The 22,214-nt window shown below is 44.3% G+C and overlaps 1 protein-coding gene across 2 annotated transcripts; it reads left to right on the forward strand.

Moving 5' to 3' along the window:
- The first annotated feature begins 1,417 nt into the window (after positions 1-1,417).
- On the forward strand, positions 1,418-21,163 carry LOC115204342 (voltage-gated potassium channel subunit beta-3). 2 transcript variants are annotated; one of them, XM_029769841.1, is made up of 14 exons: positions 1,418-2,958; positions 13,360-13,403; positions 13,569-13,606; positions 14,140-14,219; positions 14,366-14,410; positions 14,717-14,761; positions 14,853-14,896; positions 15,069-15,155; positions 15,365-15,450; positions 15,576-15,696; positions 15,781-15,875; positions 16,039-16,165; positions 18,011-18,099; positions 18,369-21,163. In XM_029769841.1, the coding sequence occupies exons 1-14, from the start codon at positions 2,696-2,698 to the stop codon at positions 18,456-18,458; spliced, it is 1,254 nt and encodes a 417-aa protein (XP_029625701.1). In that variant the 5' UTR covers positions 1,418-2,695; the 3' UTR covers positions 18,459-21,163. The 2 variants fall into 2 exon arrangements, with proteins under 2 accessions (XP_029625701.1, XP_029625702.1); XM_029769842.1 differs by having other exon boundaries at positions 16,045-16,165.
- The last annotated feature ends 1,051 nt before the right edge of the window (positions 21,164-22,214 follow it).

Below are 22,214 nucleotides of genomic sequence, written 5' to 3' on the forward strand. Positions count from 1 at the left end.
TGTGTATGTAATCCTAGTTGGATGAGTTTGTGGGGCACTCAGATTCCCAACAAAAAGATCAATGCTTAGTTTTGCTTATGGGATCATTGATTTGTTTTGGTCTCCCTCAGTACACTAGCCAACCATCTGGCACCAATACTGTAGACTGCCTGATAACTTATGTCATGGTTCCCTCAAAAGCCAATTGAATAAGAGCTGTCTCAACCATTGTCTCCTATCCACATGTATCCCTGTCCCCACCATTCACTCTGAACTGCCAACAGTACTAGGCTGCATAATACTAACACTACCTCACAAACTGTGGAGTTAATCAAGCGATTGCTCAACTGTATGCCTGTGTTTCAATACAGGGAGAGTGAGAGGGTGACAGAGACAGAGAGATGGAATGAAAAATATGGGGAGGGGGAATCATCATCCATTTGCTTGAGTATTTATTGAAAAGGGAGTGGTCATTAGGGTTTATTGAAAAAAGTGAGGTTGCTTTTAACAGACAGCACTCCTCTCCGTCTGAGTGTATACAATGTATTGAATTAAAGGCTGGCAGTGCAGTCCCGGTTTATCGATGTGTATGCCTGTGCACCAGTGAAAGGGAAGAGTGAGATTCTTTATTTGTGAATTGTCAGACTGGTCTCATAGACTAGACGTAACATAGTACATGTAAATCCGGGCCACTGAAGTTAGTATAATATGTTATGTTTGGTATGGTTACATAAGATAGAAGGCTACTTAAGGCAAACATGAAAGGAAGGTGGTTGGGTATGCTTATAACACGAACTTCTAGCAACCCGAAGATTGTATGTTCGGATCTCATCAAGAACAACTTAACATTTGAGCTAATTAGCAAATTTGCAACTACTTAGCATGTTAGCAAACCCTTCCCCTAACTCTAACATTGACCCTTTTAGCTAACCCTTTCCCTAACCCTAACCTTTTAACCTAACTCCTAAATGTAACCCTAACCCCTAGAGCTAGCTAACTAGTGGTGCAGCGGTCTAAGGCACTGTATTGCAGTGCTAGAGGCGTCACTACAGACCCTGGTTCGATCCCGGCCTGTATCACAACCGGCAGTGATCAGGAGTCCCATAGAGTTGCGCACAATTGGTCCAGCGTCGTCCTGGTTAGGGTTTGGCTAGTGTAGGCCGTCATTGTAAATAAGAATTTGTTCTTAACTGCCGAATTAAATAAAGGTAAAAAAATTGCCACAATAAATTGGAATTCGTAACATATCATACGAATTGCAATTCATAACGGATGTTGGACGTCCACAAATTAACACATACCATACAAAACGTAACATATAATACTTCGAGTGTCTCGGATTTGCTTACAGAATAATATGAAATGCTCTAAGACCACGTTGGACTTGTGCTATTAGATTCACGGAGAATATATTGTTATTTTCTGTGTTAGAAAGCACCCGTTTTGTTTAATGTGTACAGAGTGTGAGAGAGAGGGGGGGGGCGCCTTTCGCAATCATCGACTTTGAATGTTTCGTGATTAACACGTTGGGACCCGCTGCAAGGAGAACCAGGGATTGGAATGATACTTCTGAAGAGAATTGCCATCATCAACATCTCAAATGAAACAGATGGGACACAGGGTAACTGTGGCATCGATTTATGCATTTGATTAAATCATCACATTTTTGCCGATCATGCCAATTATGCTGTGAAATGGCTACTGTGTGCCAGGATCATTTTTGATTAGGGAAATGTATAGCCTGACTGATATCCGAAATAGATTATTATAGCAGTTATGCTATTGACAATATTCATCAAAGTGGATAAAATGACCACACGATTTGGCGCTGCTGATGCTGCCTTTTGCATCAGTTCGATGTTGCAGAGGTTGGGCACTGTGCCAGATAGGGGAAATACACTGGATGTGTGCATTAGAAGACCATGGTGTTTTAGCGCGTTTAATTCTGTTAGCATATGCATTTATGGGAATGTGCGAAAAAATGTCTGAAGCTCATCGACAGTGTGGTTGTTGCGGCGCACTCCGGGGCTCAAGCTGGGCTCGACACTGATAGACTAACCTACGTGTGTAGCTGAAGAGGAGACAAGCACGCTGATTAATGCTTTACCACCCTGCCTATCAATCAAGCTGTATCAAAAACATATAGCAAGCGTCTTCCTCGCCCCCACGATCTTTCCGGATGTCTCTGCAAGACTAGGCAAGTCAGTCAAGTGAGGAATCTGTTGCGCTCGCCGTCCGTGGAGAGCGCGGTTCGAGAGGTAGCCTACCCGAGCCCGTGGAGCTGCGCCCCTTGATCAGCCTACGAGGGCGACACTATGTACCAGCTCCCCGCTGATGATGATGGGAAGAATCAATGTTCTCACTAGAAACCTCTTGAGACTAAGCGAACTCTGAGGAGCTCCGCCTGGGCTGCAACAGGACCAGACAGGAGAGAAGAGATCGAGACAGACCAGACGCTGACTCTGCGTGCGCCAGGTTGGGCCTGGATTCTTGCCTGCGACTGTGGCTCTGGACAGATAAGACAAACCTTCCCTGTTTGGGCATTTGTCTGGACAGGTACATCTTAGCTCTATCACATCTACACTCTACCAAAGCAACTTTAAGTTGTAGCATCAATTTAGCAGACATTAGTATTTTGGGGTCTGACCCTAAGCCGCATCCCAAAGAGCCTCTCGAGGGGCCAGTTTAGTTTACCAGAGACTAGGCAGTGGTCACCATGCAGGTCTCTTTTGCCTGCACGGAGCACAACCTGAAGAGCCGCAGTGAGGACCGGCTTTGTGGCCTTCGCACTGCGCCACCCCCTGGGGGAGGCAGTGGGGGAGGTGGAGGAGGTGGTGGAGGGAGCAGCCAAGGGGGTAATGGCAACTACAACACCCAGGGCTCAGCCAAGTCCAGGGAGCAGTCAGGGTCCCGCCCGGTCCCCCAGGGCCATGCCCACATGAAGGAGGCAATAGGGCGCCACAGCAGTATGAAATACAGGTGAGCAGGGGGAGGGAGGGATACGGAGAGGAGTGCTGATTATTTGGGGTGGAGAGTCAAAGGGCATGCCAACAGAGCTGGCACAAACAGGTTGGGAGGGTATCTGATTCAATTAGTGCTTTTTTATGTGCCTGAAGAGTAATGAAGGCTCATGAACCTGTACTTAAACGATGGATGATTATGATGAAGGACTCAGACACTGCCCTCTCTCTCCCTGGAACATGACGGCAGCTCAGGTTACCCCAGAGCACTTTCACTTACCATGAAGGGCCTCTCAGACAGCACCGGCTGCCAGGGGTAGCTTCATTGCATTTCAGTGAACACCTGAGTTGTCGTGGACGGTGAACAGCTGTATTAGGATGACATCATTGATGGGGCTGGGAGTTTTGGTGTTTGTGTCTCTCATGTCTGTTCTTGCATGTATGTTTAAGCTATGGTGAAAATCACAACAGCCTCGTCATATTTCGATGGTTTCCCGAGCATTTCTAAACGTTGAATTCATCCAGCTGTGAACGTTACAGTGGGAAGTACAGTCCGTACTATGTGCTCCTTTGATAGAATTAGCATCACCAGATTAAGACAATAACGGTTTGTTTCTATTGCACATATTGTGATATTGAAATACAGCAGACAGACATCTCTAATCCCTTTTATTCGTTCCAGAATCAGATGGAATGTAATAGAATTGAACAGTCTTTATCAGATTGAAAGCTGCCTATACCAGATGATGTAGGAAGGCAGCTATATTCTGGATGGGTAAAGGAAAATGCCCCTTAGCTCAATCCCGACACCATTCTCTTCACTCAATTATGTTTTCATTTAAGAGGCAGTTTAAATAGGGAATGAGGCTCAGGAGGAAATGGGATGCCAGGACATAGTGGTTTATTTCATTTATGCGTATATTGATTTAGTTGGATGGGGAATACTACCCCTGAAGGGGTGACAGGTAGCCTAGCGGTTAAGAGCGTTGGGCCGATAATCAAAAGGTCGCTGGTTTGAATCCCTGAATCTGTCCATGTGCCCTTGAACAAGGCACTTAACCCTGATTGCTCCTGTTAGTCTCTCTAGAAAAGAGCTAAAATGTAAATGGTTCTGTCATATTTTTTTGTTGTTTTTATGCGGTTCCAGCCAATAAGGCGATGGAATAGGGACAGCCGCTCCAGTTGCCAGCGGTAACACCCCTGTGGTGCCTAGTGCCCACAGTTTGTGTTATTTCCAAAAGCAGAAGACTTATTAGTCTGCCTCTACTGGAGCACTCATCTCCAAATTCAGCGTGCTGCCACCGTCAGGGAACAGTGTCACTAAGCCCCATGTGCAAGGACAATTATCAGAGAGCACTTTATATAAATATATATTATTATTATTCATCTAAAACATTCTTTTGACCCAAACATTTTGGACACGTGTTACACCAAAATGTTATGCATGCGAATCAGTTTGAATATGATCATAGAGTCCTTTTCCCAAGCTAACTAAAATGGCCAGCGAAGACTAGGCCTTCTCTCCTAAAACAAGCTTAATCAGCATCATTATCACTATCCCCACCATCATAAAGTGACTTTACCTCACACACGTATCTACTATAAGACATGCTCATTTCACTTCTCGTAAGGAGAACAGCAGACAGGGATGATACTGATTGTAGTGAGCCCCCCTGTGTTGACTGTGTGACTCTTCTCCTTCTGCATGTCTTCATCCACTCTGAGGGAAACAGCTGAGAAAGGGGAGAGGAGGTGGAGGTTGGGGAACTCACAACCCCCCTCCGACTCCCTTTTCTCTAATTGTTCCTTAACTGCATATTCTAACTCATTAGCCAGAGCATTCATCAGAGCTGAGAGGGACTCCTCTTTGGCAGGTTGCAAAATAGAGGAGGAAAACACATGTACAAGTGTGTATATTATACACGGGTGGAAATGTTTATTTATTTTTAATAATCTATTTCAAACATGCATATAATACACACTTGTACATGTGTGAAACAGAACACATATAAGCTCCCACCAAATTATTATAATTATAATAAATAACACCCTGGCAACCAGTCCCACTAACGCTCTATCTATCTATCTATCTATCTATCTATCTATCTATCTATCTATCTATCTATCTATCTATCTATCTATCTATCTATCTATCTATCTATCTATCTGTCTGTCTGTCTGTCTGTCTGTCTGTCTGTCTGTCTGTCTGTCTGTCTGTCTGTCTGTCTGTCTGTCTGTCTGTCTGTCTGTCTGTCTGTCTGTCTGTCTGTCTGTCTGTCTGTCTGTCTGTCTGTCTGTCTGTCTGTCTGTCTGTCTGTCTGTCTGTCTGTCTCTATAATGTTGTCTCTCACACTCCTGTCTCCTTTCTAATTCTCTAAATGTTCTCTCTCCCTGTAATCTCGCTCCACCATTCTACCCCTCTCTCTTTTTCCCTGTTACACTCCCTTCCTCTCCTCTTCTCAGTCAACACTTGCGGTGCATTGCAGCATTCTCTGCACGGTAGTCTGGAAAATCTGTTGTGTGTATGTGTGTGTCTTTGTATAAGTGTGTTTATGTTTTATATTAGTTTTCATATAGAACGTCAGTAGGTGTAGATGTTGTATGAGAGTATGCATGCATTAGTATGTATGAACATAAAGGCTGGTTTGTATTATGTGTGTGTGTGTGTGTGTGTGTGTGTGTGTGTGTGTGTGTGTGTGTGTGTGTGTGTGTGTGTGTGTGTGTGTGTGTGTGTGTGTGTGTGTGTGTGTGTGTGTGTGTGTGTGTGGGTGTGTGTGCGCGACACATCTTCATGTGTTAAACCACTCCTTTGGGTGATGTATAAGCAATGCAGTGTGTACATGTATATTTCCATACTCTGCCTATCCAGTTTGAGATGAAACTCCCCTGTCTTGTTGTATGTTCCAGTTCTCTGAGTCTTGGTGTGAGTTGGAGCAAAATGGTTCTTCGGCTGTCACCATAGGAGAACTGTTTTTGAATCCAGGTAGAACCATTTTGGTTCCAGGTAGAACCCTTTTGAGTTTCATGTAGAACCCTTTGTGGAAAGTGTTCTACATGGAACCCAAAAGGGTTCTAACTGGAACCAAAAAGGATTCTGCAAAGGGTTCTCCAATGGGGACAGCCGAAGAACCCTTTTAGGTTTTAGATAGCTCCTTTTTTTCTAAGAGTGTAATTTGAGGGAAGCCTCCAGGGCCTGGTTTCCCCATAGCGATGGAACTTACTAGTGTTTTAACAATGCATCTTTCCTACAACATGCTCCAACAGTGTGTCGTTGGAGCATGTGTCCATACTGATAAGATCAAAAGAAAGACAGCGCTGTTCTTGGATCAGCTTTCTCCATTTAATTCTTACCTTGACATTAGAATTATTTCACAATACTGAAGATGGATCAGCAAGAGATGTTACCACATATGGCTCAACAATTGAGGCAGCTTTTTCTAATAAATTCTTAACCAATAAAAATGCACTAAATCACAGATTTGGCACGTCATTGCGCATGTTAGGCTACACATCATGAAATATATTGAGACAAATTACAGACGGTAGCCCACAAGTAGCAAAATAGAATTTATTGAACATTACATTTATTTCAATATGAATGAAATGGGCCTATAGCTTACTGTAGACTATTTATATTTGAATGCGGTCATCTCGGTTTTCATTTGAACCGTCTTTTTATATGTGGCTTGTTTGTATCAATTGCAAAGACAATGGCAACTTTGTTCTGAAGTTATTGGTGGTCACAGAGAGACAGATAAACCATATGATTCTATGTTTAGCGGAGATCTTCTGTGTATAAAGTGACGCGGGAGGGCAAAAATGCATCTAATGAAGCACTTAGCTGTTCTACGAGTGGTCTGAGGCAGGCTTCTGAATGTTTTCAAGAGCAACGTTAATAATGATGGTTTTGGGAATCAGCTCTGAGAGTTAACAATGCTCCTACAAAGGTTCTAAGAAGTGCTAAGCATTAAGATGCTTTTGGGAAACCGGGCCCAGGATTAGAAGAGCCGCTGATGGAAGAATGCCAGAAGAACAAGGTCAGGGTAGGGTTGGGTTGTTAGGAGAAGGTTGTGTGGAGACCAGCTCACAGACCAGCTCACAGACCAACACACAGACCAGCTCACAGACCAGCTCACAGACCAGCTCACAGACCAACACACAGACCAGCTCACAGACCAGCTCACAGACCAACACACAGACCAGCTCAGAGACCAGCTCACAGACCAGCTCACAGACCAACACACAGACCAGCTCAGAGACCAGCTCACAGATCAACACACAGACCAGCTCACAGACCAGCACACATACCAGCCCACAGACAAGCTCACAGAAAAACACACAGACCAGCTCACAGACCAACACACAGACCAGCTCAGAGACCAGCTCACAGACCAACACACAGACCAGCTCACAGACCAGCACACATACCAGCCCACAGACAAGCTCACAGAAAAACACACAGACCAGCTCACAGACCAGCTCACAGACCAAAACACAGACCAGCTCAGAGACCAGCTCACAGACCAACACACAGACCAGCTCAGACACCAGCTCACAGACCAACACACAGACCAGCTCACAGACCAGCTCACAGAAAAACACACAGACCAAGACACAGACCAGCTCACAGACCAGCTCACAGACCAACACACAGACCAGCTCACAGACCAGCTCACAGACCAGCTCACAGACCAACACACAGACCAGCTCACAGACCAGCTCACAGACCAACACACAGACCAGCTCAGAGACCAGCTCACAGACCAGCTCACAGACCAACACACAGACCAGCTCAGAGACCAGCTCACAGACCAACACACAGACCAGCTCACAGACCAGCACACATACCAGCCCACAGACAAGCTCACAGAAAAACACACAGACCAGCTCACAGACCAGCTCACAGACCAAAACACAGACAAGCTCAGAGACCAGCTCACAGACCAACAAACAGACCAGCTCAGACACCAGCTCACAGACCAGCTCACAGACCAACACACAGACCAGCTCACAGACCAGCTCACAAACCAACACACAGACCAGCTCAGAGACCAGCTCACAGACCAGCTCACAGACCAACACACAGACCAGCTCAGAGACCAGCTCACAGACCAACACACAGACCAGCTCACAGACCAGCACACATACCAGCCCACAGACAAGCTCACAGAAAAACACACAGACCAGCTCACAGACCAACACACAGACCAGCTCAGAGACCAGCTCACAGACCAACACACAGACCAGCTCACAGACCAGCACACATACCAGCCCACAGACAAGCTCACAGAAAAACACACAGACCAGCTCACAGACCAGCTCACAGACCAGCTCACAGACCAAAACACAGACCAGCTCAGAGACCAGCTCACAGACCAACACACAGACCAGCTCAGACACCAGCTCACAGACCAGCTCACAGACCAACACACAGACCAAGTCAGAGACCAGCTCACAGACCAACACACAGACCAGCTCACAGACCAGCTCACAGACCAGCTCAGAAACCAGCCCACAGACCAGCCCACAGACCAGCTCACAGACCAACACACAGACCAGCTCACAGACCAGCTCACAGACCAGCACACAGACCAGCTCAGACACCAGCTCACAGACCAACACAGAGACCAGTTCAGAGACCAGCTCACAGTCCAGCTCACAGACCAGCTCACAGACCAGCTCACAGTCCAGCTCACAGACCAACACACAGACCAGCTCACATACCAACACACAGACCAGTTCACAGACCAGCACACAGACCAGCTCACAGACCAGCTCACAGACCAACACACAGACCAGCTCAGAGACCAGCTCACAGAGCAACACACAGACCAGCTCACAGATGAACACACAGACCAGCTCACAGACCAGCTCACAGACCAGCCCACAGACCAGCTCACAGAACAACACACAGACCAGCTCACAGACCAGCTCAGACCAGCTCACAGACCAGCTCACAGACCAACACACAGACCAGCTCACAGACCAGCTCACAGACCAGCTCACAGACCAACACACAGACCAGCTCAGAGACCAGCTCACAGACCAACACACAGACCAGCTCACAGACCAACACACAGACCAGCTCACAGACCAGCTCACAGACCAGCCCACATACCAGCTCACAGACCAGCTCCCAGACCAGCTCACAGACCAGCTCCCAGACCAGCTCACAGACCAACACACAGACCTGCTCAGAGACCAGCTCACAGACCAGCTCGCAGACCAGCTCGCAGACCAACACACAGACCAGCTCACAGAACAACACACAGACCAGCTCACAGACCAGCTCAGACCAGCTCAGAGACCAGCTCACAGACCAACACACAGACCAGCTCACAGACCAGCTCACAGATCAACACATAGACCAGCTCAGACACCAGCTCACAGACCAACACACAGACCAGCTCACAGACGAACACACAGACCAGCTCACAGACCAGCTCACAGACCAGCCCACAGACAAGCTCACAGAACATACAGACCAGCTCACAGACCAGCTCACAGACCAGCTCACAGACCAACACACAGACCAGCTCACAGACCAACACACAGACCAGCTCACAGACCAGCTCACAGACCAGCTCACAGACCAACACACAGATCTGCTCAGAGACCAGCTCACAGACCAGCTCACAGACCAGCTCGCAGACCAGCTCACAGACCAACACACAGACCAGCTCACAGACCAGCTCACAGACCAGCTCACATGTACGCGTGTTTTTATGCTCATATACTGTAGTATAAACTGTATTATATACTGTAGTATGTACTGTAGTATGTACTATAAGCTATATACTGTTGGATGTGCTGTAGCCTATATAATGTAGTATGTACTGTAGCATGTACTGTAGGCTATATGCTGTATTATGTACTGTAGTATGTACTGTATTATATACTGTAGGCTATAAACGATAGTATGTACTGTAGGCTATATACTGTAGCATGTTCTGTAGTATGTACTGTAGGCTATATAATGTAGTATGTACTGTAGTATGTACTGCAGTATATACTGTAGTATGTAATATAGTATGTAATGTAGGCTATATACAGTAGTATATACTGCAGTATGTACTGTAGGGTATATACTGTAGTGTATACTGTAGTATGTGCTGTAGTATGTACTGTAGGCTATGTACTGTAGTATGTACTGCACCCAAACAAGGGCACTGCGTTCATCCACCTCTGGCCTGCTGGCCCCCCTACCTCTGCGGAAGCACAGTTCCCACTCAGCCCAGTCAAAACTGTTCGCTGCTCTGGCACCCCAATGGTGGAACAAGCTCCCTCACGACGCCAGGACAGCGGAGTCAATCACCACCTTCCGGAGACACCTGAAACCCCACCTCTTTAAGGAATACCTGGGATAGGATAAAGTAATCCTTCTAACCCCCCCCCCAAAAAAAAATATATAGATGTACTATTGTAAAGTGGTTGTTCCACTGGATATCATAAGGTGAATGCACCAATTTGTAAGTCGCTCTGGATAAGAGCGTCTGCTAAATGACATAAATGTAAATGTACTGCAATATGTACTGTACGCTATATACTGTAGTGTGTTCTGCAGTATGTACTGTAGGCTATGTGCGTTTATGTGTGTACTGTATGTTTATTTGTGTATGTTTTGTTTGTCCTTATGTTTTTCTTTCTGTTAGTGTGTGTGTGTGTGTGTGTGTGTGTGTGTTCCTATAGTCCCCCACAGACTGACAGACAGCAGCTTTGTGGATCACAACACTGCAGAGGGAGGAGGGGGGGGAAGTTGTCACACATACTGACAATGACAGTGACACTCCATCACCCAGAACCCCAAATAATAATAATAAGAAGAAGAATATTAATAATATGAATATGAATAATGTATATGAATATTAATAATAAGTGTGTTTTGCATATCTAGCAGTGGCAGCTGTAATTCATACATGCCCCTGTGTTTGTGTGTTTGTCTCTCTGACTGTCTCAGGGACAGATATTAACTTGATTTCAACTCTCAAAGTGACAGTGTTGCATGATATACGCTAAAGGCTTCAGCCTCAGTTTGAATTCTCCAAAGAAATTTGAGGATAGAATTAAGCAAGCATATTGAGCTACACTCTTAGAAAAAAAGGTGCTATCTATAACCTAAAAGGGTTCTTTGGCTGTCCTCGTAGGAGAACCCTTTTGGGTTCCATTTAGAACCCTTTCCACAGAGGATTCTACTGTACGTGGAACCAGCGGAATAACACTTTGTTCTACATAAGCTACTATAGGAGCTGTGAAATCATAGGCTTTCAGGAAAGGCTTGAGATTTTTTGTAGATATCAGCTAAATTGTAATATATCTGTGTTGATGTGGTCAGTATATTGTGATTTGAATCCCTGTCAGTGTTGAAAGTGAGAGCTAGACTGTTGCCCAGAGGCTGGATTTTTGGGGGGAAATAGAATGGCTAATGTAATTTACAAAAAAAGTACTCCATCCTCTCTCTCCTTGCAGATACATCTACGTTTGATCAATTACACATGCGTTATTTCTTGAGAGTAAATGTGACAGGAACACAAACACACAACATGCCAATGTACGTACACACACAAGGGCACACAAAAGCACAATTCTAAAAATAGCTGGCCAGGCAAATAACAATAGAGCAGGGAAAATAAAGCAGCTCTCGTCTGCCTCGATCTAAACGCTCTGACAGTCTGTCTCTTTCCATCGAGCTATTTGTAGCAGACGCAGACAGACAGACAGACAGACAGACAGACAGACAGACAGGCAGGCAGGCAGGCAGGCAGGCAGGCAGGCAGGCAGGCAGGCAGGCAGATAGACAGGTGTACAGACAGGCAGACAGGCATGGAGGTAGACAGGTATACAGGCAGACAGACAGACAGGCAAGCGGGCTGGCAGATAGACAGGCAGATAGACAGGCAGGCAGATAGATAGATAGACAGGCAGATTGGTCGACAGGCAGACAGACAGGCAGGTAGACATGCAGGCAGGCAGGTAGACAGACAGACAGTCAGATAGAGAGGCAGGTAAACAGGCAGGCAGACAGGTAGACAGGCAGGTAGACAGGCAGGCAGGCAGGTAGACAGACAGTCAGATAGAGAGGCAGGTAAACAGGCAGGCAGACAGGTAGACAGGCAGGTAGACAGGCAGGCAGGCAGGCAGGTAGACAGACAGACAGACAGTTTGACAGGCAGTCAGACAGGCAGATAGACAGGCAGACAGCGAGGTAGACAGGCAGGTAGGCAGGCAGGTAGACAGACAGTCAGATAGAGAGGCAGGTAAACAGGCAGGCAGACAGGTAGACAGACAGTCAGATAGAGAGGCAGGTAAACAGGCAGGCAGACAGGTAGACAGGCAGGTAGACAGGCAGGCAGGTATACAGGCAGACAGGTAGACAGACAGGCATATAGACAGGTAGAGAGGCAGACAGGCAGAGAGGTAGAGAGGTGAGGTGCTGGAGATGAAAAGACAGCGAGCAGCAATGAGTTCTGCTGCAATTCTGCTGCCTTCTCAGCTGGCGCCTCGGCTAATTAGAATGGAGGAGAGCGCCAGCGAAGGAGGGGAGGAGGAGGAGGAGGGCAGGGATGAAGCCCGCAGAATTTCAGTGGCACATGCTTGCATGACCAGGGCTCACTGCAGCTCTCTGATTCCAGTTCTATCCTTCCCGTCAACAGTCAGCTTTCTGGTAATCAGATGTGGCATGCCCAGCACTGAACTCTCCAACCATATAAACAACTTCAGTCAACCCATGTCGAAAGGAGAATATGTTATTATGGATATACGAGTATATACTGTGCAGCTTTATCCAGTGTAGGGGTTGAACCCCCCAGTGCTCTATTGTTATAGCCAGTACACTATATTACACTGAACTGTTGATGTGAGAAGGGTAGAGGTCACCTGTTCAACAGCGGCCGTCTGGCACTCAGGCGATAATCACTGCCAGAAATACACTCACTTATCCAGATTGATAAAGCAGTGTTATTCAGAATGTGTATCTGCAGATTGTGTTGTAAAATTTAGTTGAGAGGTGTAGGCGTTGACCCTAGTTATTTAGGAACCTCATTCTGTGACTGTGCGTACTATGCTAGAAAGCACAAGAAGTGCAGACGTAGGTAGATTTTGGGGTAATGGTATACTGTACATCTTTGTCATGTCCCTAAGAAAGTGTTCATAACTCTTATTGTCATCGGGTAGGGAACTGTGGATCTCCGTTCGTTCGTACATTAGTCACACGCGATATCTCAGAAAGCACTGGGATGATTTTGATGAAACTTGATGGTGAATGATGCGTCTTGCCATAGAGATCTGGCATTTACAAAGTTACACCGACTTCACACGCGATATCTCAATTGGCCCATGGGGGGGGCTGCATAATTTGTGGGGGATGACATGTTTACTGTTGCCTTGTTTTCTCTTCCCTGACCCCTGTCTTTCTCTTTCTCAGGAACCTGGGGAAGTCTGGTCTGCGTGTGTCCTGCTTAGGGCTGGGTGGGTACAAAATAAATGGACCAGAAAAATATGCATTAGAGACTCCCTGAGCAATGTAACAGAACTGATAACAATATGCATTAGAGACTCCCTGAGCAATGTAACAGAACTGTCTCTCGCCATCTGTCTCCCTGTCTGTCTGTCTCTCTGTCTGTCTGACCGTAGGCACCTGGGTGACATTTGGATCGCAGATATCTGACGAGGTGAGTTATGTAACAATGGTTTGGGACACCCTGTTTAATTACTACAGGGGCTAAACCAGGGTCACACAGAGTGATTCTTGGTAGTCTTAAACAAATCTACTTTGAAACAAAAGTGTACACCTCACTCACATGGTTATGGGCTTAACAAAAAGAAGACACCTGTACCATGTTAGATATTTTGAGTTTGCATCCCAATATTACACTTTATATACATTACTGAAATATAACAAAACTGTTTGACTTAGGTTTTTTCTAATAATCTTTATGAGTTATGTAATTATGAAAAATACGAATAACATTCCACCCATGAGGCCAAAGTGAGCGTGTTTGGTCATTGACTGCAGGAAAGGGCTACCCCATTCTGAGGCTGCACCTTTTTGACCTCTCAGTCTCTCTCACAATGTTAGTGTCTATGTCTGTCTCGCTCTGTCTCTCTCTCAGTCCCAGTCTCTCTCTCTTTCTCTCTGTCTCTCTCTGTCCACTGTCTCTCCCTCAGTTTCTCTCTCTCAGTGTCTGTCTCTCTGTCCCCTCAGATGGCTGAGAACCTGATGACCATTGCCTATGAGGCCGGGGTGAACCTCTTTGACACAGCAGAGGTGTATGCCTCCGGCAGGTCAGCTTTTCACGCCTCCTTTCACTGCTCTCTTCTATTCCTTCTCTTTGTCTGTATACACTTCCTGCCTCTGTCTATCACTCCATCTCTTTCGGTCCATCTTTCTGTCTCCCCACTGTTTACTCCATCACATCTTCCCTCCACAGGGCTGAAATCACCCTAGGGAACATCGTCAAGAAGAAACGATGGAGGTGATATTACTCATATTTCTGATGTGACTCATGTGCATATGAATAGCTGTCTGTCTAACTATATTACGTCATAAATATTTTTCTGTGAACTTTGTTTTTCACATTTATTAAGAACAGACAGACCTTGTTTTTTTTAAATATGATAGATTGTTTGAATAAATAGATGTATTTATTTATTATTGCTGGTTCTGTTGGCACTTTTTCAAATGCTTTTAGTTTCTCTGTGGTTGACATCAAATTACTATGTGATGAAAAGATAGTCTATTTCCTTGTCCCCTCTAACCTCTCCTCCCATTTCTTTGGCAGGCGTTCTAGTTATGTTGTGACAACCAAGATCTATTGGGGAGGGCAGTAAGTATCCTGGGAAAAAGATGCCAGATATAACAGTCATCATTTCTTCATTGTTCTGACAAAGTGACTCTGTATTGTTGCTATCACTCAGGGCAGAGACAGAAAGGGGACTCTCCAGAAAGCACATCATTGAAGGTAGACTCAAATTAACTTATAATAGGATACAGTGGCGATAATGATTATGAAGATGATGACGATAATGATGAAGATGATGATGTGAATGATGATGATGTGAATGATGATGATGATGATGATGACCATACTGATGAAGATGATGATGAAGATGATGATGCCCATTATGTTGCAGGTTTGAGAGGATCCCTGTCCAGACTCCAGTTAGATTATGTGGACATTGTCTTTGCCAACCGGAATGACGTCAACAGCCCTATGGAAGGTCCGTCATAGTCATACCAGTCCTTCGACTTTATTGTCCATCTGTTACAACGGAAATGTGTCTTCTGCTCTGCTCACAACCCTTTGTGGTGTTTATTACTGAATGCACTCGTTAAAAAGTGTCTTAATGCTTACATTCTAAGCATGCAATATCTTTGTTACAGTATGTTTATTACCAGTGTGTAACAAGTTGGTTCATGTTATTTGCAGAGATTGTCCGGGCCATGACCTTTGTAATAAATCAGGGCATGGCAATGTACTGGGGCACCTCTCGCTGGAGTGCCATGGAGATCATGGTGAGTCCCCTGTTATCTCTCACTGTTACCTAATACATTCCAGTCAACACCTGCTCTTGTCAGTCAACGAAGTAAGGCTATGGGTTCTCTGTGGTGATGGTGTTATTCTGTTTCCCTGCCACCAGGAGGCGTACTCAGTGGCACGTCAGTTCAACCTGATCCCACCTGTATGTGAGCAGGCTGAGTATCACTACTTCCAGAGGGACAAGGTGGAGGTGCAACTCCCTGAACTCTACCACAAGATAGGTCAGTCATCCACACTCACACAGCCCAGCGAACAGCACCGGATGTCCTCTCAAAAGGATCTTTGTCTCTCCCTCTCTTGTCTAGGTGTAGGGGCAATGACCTGGTCTCCCCTCGCATGTGGACTGATTACAGGGAAGTACAGTGAGGGTGTACCTGACATCTCCAGGGCTAATATGAAAGTGAGTTCTCCAGATAAAATAAACATGTTTTTAATTAGTGGATATTCCCCTGTGTTTTCTACTTAATTGGAGTTCTGTAGGTGCTACCCGACTGTGTGTCCATTAGGCCTACAACTGTGCATGACACCATTAAATATTTCCGCGTTTGTTCCATCTAATATTGGTGCAGGGTTACCAGTGGCTGAAGGAGCGTGTCAACAGTGAGGAGGGACGCAAGCAGCTGGCCAAGATTAAAGAGCTCCACCTAATGGCCGACAGACTGGGCTGCACCGCCGCACAGCTAGCCATCGGTATGGTGTGTGTTTGTGTATGCGTATGTGTATGTGACTCTGTGTGTGTGTGTATGTGTGCTTGTATGCATGTGTCTGTGTGTTAATTGTTTTGTCCATCTCTGTTATCTTATGACTGTCTGACACTCAGAGGCTGTGTTTAAACAGGCAGCCGAATTCTGATATTTTTTCCACTTAACTTCTCTAGGGTATGTGGGACGGTAGTGTCCCACCTCACCAACAGCCAGTGAAATAGCAGAGCGCCAAATTCAAAACAACAAAAATCTCATAATTCAAATTTCTTACACATACAAGTATGTTACACCATTTTAAAGATAATCTTCTCGTTAATCCAACCACATTGTCCGATTTAAAAAAGGCTTTATGGCGAAAGCATAGCGTTAGATTATGTTAGGACAGCACCTAGACAAGAAAAACCATACAGCCATTTTCCAAGCAAGGAGAGGTGTCACAAAAACCAGAAATACAGCTAAAATGAATCACTAACCTTTGATGATCTTCATCAGATGGCACTCATAGGACTTCATGTTACACAATACATGTATGTTTTGCTCGATAAAGTTCATATTTATATCCAAAAGCCCCATTTTACATTGGCGTGTAATGTGCAGAAATGTTTTGCCTCCAAAACTTCCGGTGAATGAGCACATCAATTTACAGAAATACTCATCATAAACTTTGATAAAAGATACAAGTGTTATGCACAGAATTATAGATACACTTCTCCTTAATGCAACCGCTGTGTCAGATTTCAAAAAAGCTTTACGACGAAAGCAAACTTTGCAATAATCTGAGTACAGCGCTCAGACATCAAAACAAGCCATACAGATACCCGCCATTTTGTGACACAGAAGTCACAAATAACATTATAAATATTCACTTACCTTTGATGATCTTCATCGGAATGCACTCCCAGGAATCCCAGTTCCACAATAAATGTTTGTTTTGTTTCGATAAAGTCCATATTTATGTCGAAATACCTCCTTTTTGTTCGCGCGTTCAGTCCAGCATTCCAAATGCACTGTGCTTGCGCAGTAAGTTCAGACGAAAAGTCAAAAAAGTTATATTACAGTTCGTAGAAACATGTCAAACGATGTATAGAATCAATCTTTAGGATGTTTTTATCATAAATCTTCCATAATATTCCAACCGGACGATTCCTTTGTCTTCAGAAATGAAAAGGAACACACCTAACTCTCATGGGAGCGAGCGCGATGGAGCTCATGTCATTTTCTCAGTCATCTGATTCCAAGGGCTCTTATTCTCTCCCCATTCACAGTAGAAGCATGAAACAACGTTCTAAAGACTGTTGACATCTAGTGGAAGCCTTAGGAAGTGCAAAATGACCCCAAAGACACTGTGTATTAGATAGGCAATCACTTGAAAAACTACAAACCTCAGATTTCCACACTTCCTGGTTGGATTTTTTCTCAGGTTTTTGCCTGCCATATGAGTTCTGTTATACTCACAGACATCATTCAAACAGTTTTAGAAACTTCAGAGTACTAATAATCTGCATATCTTAGCTTCTGTGCCTGAGTAGCAGGCAGTTTACTACAGGCACACTTTTCATCCGGTCATCAAAATACTGCCCCCTACCCCAAAAAAGTTCATGGTCTTTTGACCAATCAGATCAGCTCTGCAAAAGATCTGATGTGAAAAGATCTGATGTAATTGGTCAAAAGACCAATTATTGGAAAAAAATATCAGAATTGGGATAAACGTAGCCTAACATACTGTTTAGAATTAAAACTAAATTAAAAAGGAAGTGTCAATCTGCCACATCAACACAGCCTCTATCTCTAAGCCCTCTCAGTGTTCTCTCCCTCTTTTCTGTCCTTTTAGCCTGGTGTCTACGCAGTGAGGGAGTGAGCTCAGTGCTGATGGGTGTCTCCAACACTGACCAGCTGGTGGAAAACCTGGGTGCCCTTAGGGTAACCACCCTCCCCTCAACATCACACCATCTTGATGTTACACTGCAATGCACACTCAATCAGAGCTCATCAAACTAATGACATTGTCGTGATATAAGCATACCTGTATATACATTAATATATATTTTTATGATTTCAAAAAAAGAAACTATTTTTAGGCATTCTTATTAATGTCACTTAAAATTCCATTATAGATTGAGCAAACAAGCAAGCAATCACCAAACCATTATGTCCTAGTCCTAAACTGACATGCCATGTTATGCCTGCAGCTTATTTCACAGATGACTCCTCAGACCGTGGCTGAGATTGACTCACTCTTGGGAAACAAGCCCCACTCTAAGAAAGAGTCGCGAGCATGAAGAGGAAACGATGGAGCCGAAGACAATCAGAGAAAGATGAAGAAAAGCCGAGGAACATCGCTTTTTCACCATCCAGTATAATCAACAACTTGCATGTCCTCAGCAACATTTTGCTTCAAGAATTTGCGCATATCCATTTTGCGCATTGCATTGTACCATGTATGAAAAAAGGAAATATTTTAACGTGCAAAAACAAAGATTATAAACTGGCTGGTTCGAACCCTGAATGCTGATTGTCTGAAAGCCGTGGTATATCAGACCGTATACCACAGGTATGACAAAAAGTTTATTTTTACTGCTCTAATTATGTTGGTAACCAGTTTATAATAGCAATAAGGCACCTCGGGGGTTTGGGGTATATGGCCAATATACCACGGCTAAGGGCTGTATCCAGGCAATCCGTGTTGTGTCGTGCATTAGAACAGCCCATAGCAATGGTATATTGGCCATATACCATACCCCCTCTGTGCCTTATTGCTTAATTAGATCATATATATTACAGATCCCTCACTGACTGATCATGTCCACAAACAGAGGGCGAGGGCAAAGCATGGAGAATTAGGTTTCTGTCTTCCAGAGAGACCAATGAGGGCAAAGTTGGAGATGGAGAGAGATGGTGGTTGAATGAAGGAGGCGCTGCACTCTACTTTATCAAACACCACGGTGTTATCAATGAGAGGAGAACTCTTTGATGCCATGAAGCAACATGAGGCTCAGCTCTCTCACTGAATGTGTGACCAGCGCCATCATAGGACACTCTTTCTCTGCAGCTGCCTCTGATTCCATAGGATGCCTAGTACCCAGCAGAAAGCCAAAGGTTAGCATCACCTCGTCATCTCCGTATGTGACTGGCCTGTCACTCTATGTCCTTTAACAGCAGTTTCTTCCTTTGTATCTTCTCTGTGTGTAAACTGTGCGCATGTCCCTTTAAGAGAGACCAGCCCAAGTAGGGTGTAAATGTGGCATGGCTTTAGTTATTTGTGCAGATGATTTGCAGTGCCCCTGTAAGCAGTCTTTTTGCACTAGCAGGTGGGATGGGCTGATCCAGGCTCTGCACTGGCAGGCACAACATGGAGCTTTGCTTTATTTACTGTTTGCAGCCCACTGACATGGTCTGTGTCCATGTGATGTGTAGTGTCCTCCATATCAAACCATTTCTGCGTCAATGACAATTAAAACCAAGGCTTTCCCTGCTTGTTTGGAAGAACCTCTTTACTCCTCCATTAAAGACTGGAGTGTAGACACCGTAATGAGAGGCACAGTAGATCATTCCTACTCAGCCTGAGACACAGGGTAGAACCCACTGTGGTAAACTAGCAGTCTTTTAATGTGTTTATGATGCTTTGTTTTAGCAACAAAAACATTTAAATGAGGCCACATAACATGCAAATCATAACCTTTACATCAAAAATTCCGCTGTCCTCAAAGTGCAATGTTCACCCCATAATGTTGTCTGTGTTCAGTCTCACTGGGAATGAGTCAGACAGAGAGATTGGTTGCAGAGTGAAGTCAAGTCCCACTGTGCAAAAACTGGTTGAATCAACGTTGTAATTTCCAAAATAATCAATGTGATGATGTTGAATCAACGTGGGAAACTGATTGGGTTTGTAAAAAGTCATCAACGTCGGGGAATGTCGTCTTTTTTTCACCCAACCTTTAACCTCAATCCAATGACAGGGTGCCATTTTTGTTGTTGATTTAAACTTGAATTCACACTATTTGACAACTCAACCAAATGCAAATCAAAACTAGACGTTGAACTGACGTCTGCGCCCAGTGGGGTGTTTGAATTGATGAGACTATCATTTTAGACATAGGAAGTTAGGAACTCTTTTAGCAGTGGACAAATGATGGGTGAGCACACTGACATACAACAAAACAGAAACACATGTGCACACTCGCTTACACTGTCATCAGCCTTTGAAATAATATTTATATATGTTGCAAAAGATGCAAATAAATGCACAGGACCTAAGGGCGATCAGGATTTAGACTGGTGGGAGGTGTTATATTTGGGGTCAGGGACATAAATTATGATTCTGACTGATTGAGTTTTAGACTGTTGTTTTGGAAGCAGATTATATTGTGTATTTTATTGGACAGCTTGGACACACAGCTGCTTAGCATATTTCTGTAGCTCATTGTAGTTTTTCTTTCAAACCAAATATAAATATTGTCGAATCTCTCCCAATTTAATTATATATTTGTCAATTTTCGTCACTATTTAACATCTGTTAATTACATGTAGATATTACCCCCAGTATCAGGATTTACTCCTGCTATGTGAACCTGTCATGTAAACCCTTGGTTTGTGATAAGGCTCAGGAAATGCTCCAGGGCACTAGTGAATTTGGAATGAGAGAGAGATTTGTTCCACCATTGTTATCCCCCTGTCATTACTGATGAGTGTTCCCGGTGCTTTTTGATACTTGTCTGTTTATGTTTTAATCCCTGGTGTATGTAAATACTTTACTGTTATTAATTGGAATATGTTGAATTCATGTGAAGATTCTGAAGTGAGCAAATGACAGATCCAACCAGCTTGACATGTGGTTTTGTTCTGTGTTTCTGTAACATTATTAACAGAATCTAAGTTGAACTGAAAATCAACTACCCAATGTACATAAATGCCTAGACTGTAACTTGCCTGCATAACTTATATTTTACTGTCTTGAAACAAAGAAAAGTAAAAAAGAGAGAAAGAATCCCTGTTTTGAATGTATTTTGCTCACCCTTAAAATATCAGAGAAAATGATATCTCATATAACTCCTATGTCATTTGTAGGTGGCCATGCAAACAGATATACTGGCAGCTTGGCAGGGCCACACGCACACACACGTCGCACACACACGTCACACACACACAGTAGATTTCATGGTCTGTCTGCCTTCCGAACTATGGTGAAAATTAAGATAAATATTTGTAATTTATTTTAAATAATATCAAGCTTCCATACTGTATATCCATGTTCCCACAATAACCATTAAATGGCTAAAGTGTTTTACAATATTGCATTTTTTAACAGGGATGAGCAGTATTTCAATGACAGGTATGTTGATAGTTACTGCATGCTACAAACAGGTTATAGAAAATATTCTAGTGGCTTTCTATTGATGCATCCCTTATGCTGTATGCATCAACTCTGATGTTATTTACATACTCATCGCGCAGTCACTCATTGAGCGATCTGGTTATCAGTTTTTGTGTGAGCAGAAAGAAAACAAGGTGGTTTACATTTAGTAGACAGCCTTGGGTAAGGGGAACGTCAAGAGAATCATTACCCTGGCAGCAGTGGACAGGGGTATTTTGGAGATGAGACGACAAGACATTCATCATCACCACCTTGTGCCTGTGTGATTAGATGGACTGGTCACCACCTGCTGTGCTCACCATCCCTAATGGACACACCTTCATGGACCCACACCCGTTCCCAGTGCATTTACAGGCTCTTCTCAACCATGTGGAATGTATTTTTCACAGGACACAGACACTATGTGAGTGAATAATAGCCAGCCAGAGTACAGAAGTGTCCTGGTGAGTCTGCTTGCACTCTCACTGCTGCATGTCACATCTTCCACCTCTAGTTTGCTGTCTGTCACTAGTCTGTCATCACTACTTCCTTGACTCTCTCCTTCTGCCTCACTTCCTGTGTTGAAGTAAACCCTCGAGACAACTGGAGGTCTGACCTTTGCAGAGTGAGAAGCGGGGAGTGGGGAGAGACATCAAGGTTACTTGTTGTGTTGCCAATACTGACC

This window comes from Salmo trutta, chromosome 12, assembly GCF_901001165.1.
Source record: "Salmo trutta chromosome 12, fSalTru1.1, whole genome shotgun sequence".
NCBI lineage: Eukaryota > Metazoa > Chordata > Actinopteri > Salmoniformes > Salmonidae > Salmo > Salmo trutta.

Bases quoted from the DNA above. Each gene is read 5' to 3' on its own strand.
- LOC115204342 (XM_029769841.1), top strand. From the start codon at position 2,696: ATGCAGGTCTCTTTTGCCTGCACGGAGCACAACCTGAAGAGCCGCAGT. The intron at 13,607-14,139 runs GTGAGTTATGTA...CTGTCCCCTCAG, and splicing joins GATCGCAGATATCTGACGAG to ATGGCTGAGAACCTGATGAC. The intron at 16,166-18,010 runs GTATGGTGTGTG...CTGTCCTTTTAG, and splicing joins CGCCGCACAGCTAGCCATCG to CCTGGTGTCTACGCAGTGAG.